The sequence below is a fragment of the Mandrillus leucophaeus genome, unplaced genomic scaffold (assembly GCF_000951045.1).
Source record: "Mandrillus leucophaeus isolate KB7577 unplaced genomic scaffold, Mleu.le_1.0 Scaffold111, whole genome shotgun sequence".
Lineage (NCBI taxonomy): Eukaryota > Metazoa > Chordata > Mammalia > Primates > Cercopithecidae > Mandrillus > Mandrillus leucophaeus.
The window spans coordinates 4,992,451-4,999,028 of record NW_012099321.1 but is presented as its reverse complement, the minus strand read 5'-3'; the positions used below and the strand labels follow the sequence as shown (position 1 = coordinate 4,999,028).

Genomic DNA, 6,578 nt, shown 5'->3' with positions numbered 1-6,578 from the left:
TGTACCCTAGAACTTAAAGTATAATAAATAATAATAATAATAATAATAATAATAATAATAATAATAATACACTTGCTTTTAGGGGTAAGTGTATCAGGGGATACACTTTTCACAGATATTGGAGGCCATGCTAATCTGCTCTAGCATGGACATACACTGGCACAGTGAATGCAATCAAGTCTACTACCTGATTACATTTGTAGTAGTTTAATATTATCTTCCAGGATGATCTTGTTTCTGCAGGGATCATATTGAATAATTTAACATGTGTATTATACAGCCAACCACCCCTTCATCCTTTAGATCTTTAAAGGTAGCACTAATTTCTTGAAGCAGACAGTTACAGATATCAAACACACTAAGGTCCCACTGAGGGAATTGCACAAACTATTAAATATGCCAACTCCAATTATATACACTAGGTCTGAGAAATAACCAAATGGATTTGTGGAACTAGCAGACCCACTGTAAACTGAAACTTGGCCAGGACTCTATTTAACTTTGGATGTCTCTAAGTCCTCACTGTCACAGGGAGACCATGATCACATTGGGCTTCTGGATATTAATGTCAATGCAGTCTGTGTCCACTAGTTTTTAAAATGTTTGGATATTTTCTTTTCCCCAGTGAACAGATATGTGATTAATGGTTGTAAGTACATATGGGAACATACTAGAGGAATAGTTAACATGTATATTTGCCAAGGTGCTATGGGGTTTTTTTTCTTCTGCCCTTGCTCCTGCTTAAATCAATGAGTTCTGGCTCTGAAAATTGGTTTAGATTCAGAGTGTGGACCTAACATTGCGATATTTACTGAGATAACTCTTCACAGCCTCCTAGTCATCTATTTTAATACATTTCCTTTAATGGAACAATCTGAGTAGCACCCTTATTGGCTGCTCACAGAATACAGGGAAATTATACTGTATTAACTCTCTCCCTGACACTTGGTAGAGAAGGTACCCATGTCTGCTACTGCGTATCTACTGCTTATAACAACATTATTCATCTGGCTTCTGGTAGTTAAGCACTGTTATTGGGTCTTGATTTTTCCAGATCTTATCATATCCATTGCTACTGGTGAGTGTACTACTATAGTGGCATTCCGACTGTGACGTAGAGGAGGCCGTCTTTGAAATTTATAGTGAATATGGTATCCCTTTCTCTAGCACATTCCTTATGGCCTTGGGCTTTCCTGTTTGGCCAAATCATTTGGCCTTAAATACACAGTATATAGATTACAGTATTCCCACTTCCCTGAGCCTTTTCCTTCTTCTCTCCACTATCTGCTATGGAAATTCTGTCATTTAAATTTCACTTAGGGTGAGTCATCATGTTTTTTCCATGCTGCTGGAAGCCATCCTAGTGGAAAGATTTTACTGTCTTCTAGGATCCGTGCCAGTATGTTAAATGCTGTACTTTGGGAGAGTGCTCCCAAAACAATAAATACCCCCCTATCCCATGTTGCGTTCCTCTATTCAATCTCATGATCAAGCTCTCAGAATTCAGTTCCATGTGTACTTCCCTGATATTGGCGGTAACTGCTGGCTAGGACCAAATCTTTTTGGGGGTATAGTTTCCTTACTGCTTTATAAAGTCTCTCACATCCCTGTCTCTATTATTCTGTGCCTTTTCTCCATTTTCAGCTAGTGGCCATGAAGGATAGTGGGAAGATACTGATGAGAATACACTTTATGTTATGAAGAGGGATGGGGGAGAAATCAGAACTAGATCATTCTATAGGTTCAATAGACTCGAAGAAGCCTGGAGGCTCAAAATTAGGGTGGTCATATTTTCAATTGTCTCCATAACAAGTGTAGGTCCCATTCTTCTCCCAATTAGAACCCTAATCCTGAAAAATATACCTGATAAGGAATTCAAACTTATATAGAGTTTAACTTCTCAATTCGTCATCTCCCTCTAACTCTTTTTTAAACGATGAGGGCTCTTTATAAGTTAGCAGAGGCCCTCTAGACTCACACTTTGCTTTCAAATGCATGCCCTTTTGTTACATTTTCCTAAGTTCAATGGTATTTGGCAATAGCCATTTAATGCCATTACCCTTAGAATTACTATTTGCCCCATTAATTTCAATTGTACCAGCTAATGTATTCTCTCTCACAAGTATACTATCTCAATCTGCCAAGAGAGTGTATTATCAACTTCCGCCAGTGATGAGGTGCTCATTGATAGCCTGGCAGAGAGTGATTTGGATTTGAAAACTCATCTTTTAGGCTATATTTACTTATTCCACTGTCATTACCAATTAGTAGTTGGGGCCTCTAGGAGCTGACATCTAAATGAGGTATACTGTAAAGGCTATTTATTAAAGATCAGAATATTCAGAAGTGGAAGGAAGCTGGATGAAGCAGAGGAGAAGTCAAACGGAGATGCAAACCCAACAAGGTCTTGAACAAACCAGTAGGTAGCTGTTTGGTATATAAATAACCTGCCAGTGTGTGTTTGATTGGGCCAAAATAGGCAGATCGTTTTTATAAAACCCCCACCTCACGTAATTGTTGCATGTGTGCTGGCTTGAGAAGGTGTGCCTTTGGGCAAAGTGTCTCTTTGCAGTTGAGAAAAATTCTGAAAGAGCTGATAGTTGAAGACTACTTGATGACAGATGGCGGCATTTTCCCTATTCACTACCTTGATTTTCTTTTAGCATTCTATTTTTATTGTTTTAAATGCAAACAACATGGCTATAGGTTTCATATTTCTTTTGTTTTACTGTCCTTTTATCTTGGTTATAAGCTCCATGAGTATAATAATCATGTGACAATGGCCATCCGGTTGAATATTGTAGGCTCTTTGGATATAGACACTCAGTGTATAATTTTGAATAACAAATCTACTTATATTTCAACATTTCTTTAAAAGTTTAAATTTACTTAATAAAAGAATGCAAAATTAATGTAACTACTTGTTAGTTAACATGTCCCATATAAAATACCACCTATGGTTTTTGGTAACAGAAGAAAAATGCCTGCAAGTAAAAAGCTAAGTAAATGAATCAAGGAGAAAATGTGAAATGAATGAATTAATGGATGAACAAAACACTGCATCAGAAGATGAAAGTTTTGACGCATTCATGTTAGTTTTGTGGAGATCTTAGACCATATATTATAGGAATACACAACATTTTCTCAAACATCCTGTTGCAATTAGAACTCAAAAAGATGTCTTGTGTTAAGTAAATGAATTCTAGATTGAAGGCTTTTTTAAAATTATTTAAAAAAAGAAGAATATATTGTAGACTCTCCTTAATGAATCTTAGGTATTTTAAACCCTGTTAAAAATAACAAGTAATACTATTCAAATAGAAATAAGTATTAAAAAAACAAAACATACACACATATAAAAAGTAGCATCCTAGAAACACAGCACACAGAAAATAGCATGGACTTGTGATTTAAGAAATCATAGTTCTGCAGCTTTTGTTGAATTTTGGTTAAGCCTCCTAAACTGAAATTTATTACTCAAATAATAAATTTGAGGAAGGACCTCAAGGAAGGTCCTTGAGGAAGGAAGACAAGATGGACCATACAAAATGTCATTTGGTACAAATTATATTCCTCAGTTTACCACTAGGCAAATAAACCAACTTTACTCAACTAGAAAATAATTATATTTATACGCATTTCATTGGGTAATTTTGATCTGTTTATATTATTTTAATTCCTCTACAACTACAAAATTATATTTGGATATTATGAATAATTGCTCACCAGAAAAGCAAATATATATGCACAAGTATATTAGAATTACTCTCAAAGCTGTTTGAAAAACAAAATATAAAAATGAATTTTGATCAGGTGGCTAAGACTACCATTATCTTAGCAATTATTCCTCAATTAGGAAATATGATTATTTTTAAATGAAATTCATTCTGAGCTTTGTAAGCTTCATGCCATTAAAATTAGATCATTAATGTGGGGAGTAATCGAAAATTATATAAATTTTAGAATCTACTGATTTTAATCTTTATATAAATGATGAGCTGCAAATATGGATTTTTGCCCAGATAGCTAATCATCAAAAACATAAATCAAACCACAATAAAAATAATGTATGGTCTTTTCTTGGAAAACCTCAGACACTTTTTAAAAACTAGCCTTCATTAACTAAAACTTAATTTTTACAAATCTTGTGGTTCAGGTTCTTCCATTTCTAGAGTTGTGTGGTATATAATGTATTCTACAGAGAGATGCAAATTTAAGGCAAAATAAATATGAAAGAAAGAGCAATACCTTTTCCAAATATCTTGGCACACTGGTTATCAGTAGTTTGACATTGTCCATTATAGCAATAGGCAGTTCCCAACTTGCACAAATGGCCATTCAATGCATAAGTGTCAGGAACACAATCACTAGAGGTTCCATTGCAGTACTCTGTAAAATCACACTCTGGATCAACACTCTTTCTACATGGAGTGCCCACTATTGACAACTGGGAGGAAAAGGAAAAATAAAATTATGTTCTGTAAATCATTTTTTTTCAATTGCTTAGTGAAAAGATTTAGCACATAAAATGTTTCTAATTATTGATATTTGAGGGAACACCAGAGTTCCCAAGTCCATGAGTTTGCAAAAAAAAAAAAAAAAAAATCAAATACAATATTCATTGTGAAGCCCAGAGAAAACTGGCTGAAAGACATGAAAGAATCCCTTTTGACAGTGAGTTTGCAGTTGCTCACCTCCTTTGTGCTCTACATTTTGAAACAAGCTGACTCAAACAGCATTAGAAAACAACTACACAGATTAAACATACCTGTTCCTTGGAACTATAGGAACACTGTCTCTACCTTTTGGTTCTCGGAGAAACTCAGGAGCCAGGCTTCCTGGTTTCAGTCCCTGTCTCTGACTCTTACTAGCTTATCTGTATGGGTAAGAAATACAATCTTTCTGTTCTACTTTTGTAAGCTTGGAATAAAAGACAAATTCTCATAGAGTTCTTATGGGTATTGAACAGGAGTAATGGAAAAAGTTCTTAGAACAATACATAGTAAATGGCATGCATATATGATAGCTATCATCACATCACATCACATCAGTATCTTTTTTTTTGAGATGGAGTTTCGCTCTTTTGCTCAGGCTGGAGTGAAGTGGCATGATCTCATTTCACTGCAACCTCTATCCTCCAGGTTCAAGCAATTCTCCTGCCTCAGCCTCCTAAGTAGCTAGGATTATAGGTATATGCCACCATGCCTGGCTAATATTTGTAATTTTAGAAGAGACAGGGTTTCACTATGTTAGTCAGGCTGGTCTCAAACTCCTGACCTCAGGTAATCCACCCACCTTGGCCTCCCAAAGTGCTGGGATTACAGGCATGAGCCACTGTGTGCAGGCTTGAGCCACCACACCCGGCCTCATTTTTATATATTTATTATTATCTGAGAGCATAAAGGCCTCCTTGCATCACTTAGGTGAGGTGTACAGTTATTGTCAAAATTTTGCAGTGACCTGACCTAATAGGTTGCCATCCATAGTGAAGTTCACCATGTTGAAATGGTGTCTTGCTATATATGTTGATGTCACACACATGCACATACACACACACATGCAAACACATACACAAAATACAATCCAGTTTGATGAAATTGACACTTATATGGTTTGGTTGTGTCCCCACCCAAATCTAATCTTGAATTGTAGCTCCCATAATTCCCACACGTGATAGGAGGGACCCAGTGGGAGATAATTGAATCATGGGTGCAGGTCTTTCCCATGCTATTCTCCTGATAGTGAATAGGTCTCACAAGATCTGATGGTTTTATAAAAAGCAGTTTCCCTGCACAAGCTCTCTTCTCTTGTCTGCCACCATGCGAGATGTGCCTTTCACCTTCCACCATGATTGTGAGGCCTTCCCAGCCATGAGGAACTGTGAGTTCATTAAATCCCTTTCTTTTGTAAATTGCCCAGTCGCAGGTATGTCTTTATCAGCAGCATGAAAACGAACTAATACAATACTTAATAATGAAACAAAGATGCATAATAAATAAAAGAAATGGCAACTTAAAAGTGATGAAATTTAACAACTTTTTCAACTTAGAATTCCATACCCTGTAACTATATATTTCAAAAACGAATGAGATATAAAGACTTTCCTAGACAAAAAATAACCAAGGAGCCAGGCATGGCTAATGTCTGTAATCGCAGCACTTTGGAGGGCCTAGGCAGATAGATTGCTTGAGCTCAGGAGTTCAAGAACAGCCTGGGAAACATGGTGGAATACCGCATCTCTACAAAAAATACAAAAATTAGCTGGCCATGGTGGTGTGTGCCTGTAGTCCTAGCTACTTGGGAGGCTGAGGTGGGAGGATGGCTTCAGCCCAGGAGGTGGAGGTTGCAGCTAGCAGAGATAGTGTCACTGCATTCCAATCTGGGCAGCAGAGCCAGACCCTGTCTCAAACAAAAAAATAACCAGGATGATTTATTTTCAGAGGACATAAATGACAAGAAATAGTAAAGGGAGGTCTTTAGATACAAGAAATATGATAGTAAACACAAATCTGCAAAAGAAAATAGAGCTCAGAAATGAAACAAATGATGTTAATTCATTTAATTTCCTTTTTCTTTTA

At 36.4% G+C, this 6,578-nt stretch overlaps 1 protein-coding gene across 2 annotated transcripts in view; it reads right to left on the bottom strand.

Annotated features, from left to right (window-relative positions):
* LOC105549080 (disintegrin and metalloproteinase domain-containing protein 18) overlaps positions 1–6,578 on the bottom strand; it is a 164,466-nt gene that overhangs the window by 60,362 nt on the left and 97,526 nt on the right. For both annotated transcript variants that reach the window (XM_011993448.1, XM_011993457.1), the window contains one exon: positions 4,249–4,447. In XM_011993448.1, the coding sequence (XP_011848838.1) occupies positions 4,249–4,447 (199 nt within the window). The remainder of the gene's footprint in view (positions 1–4,248; positions 4,448–6,578) is intronic.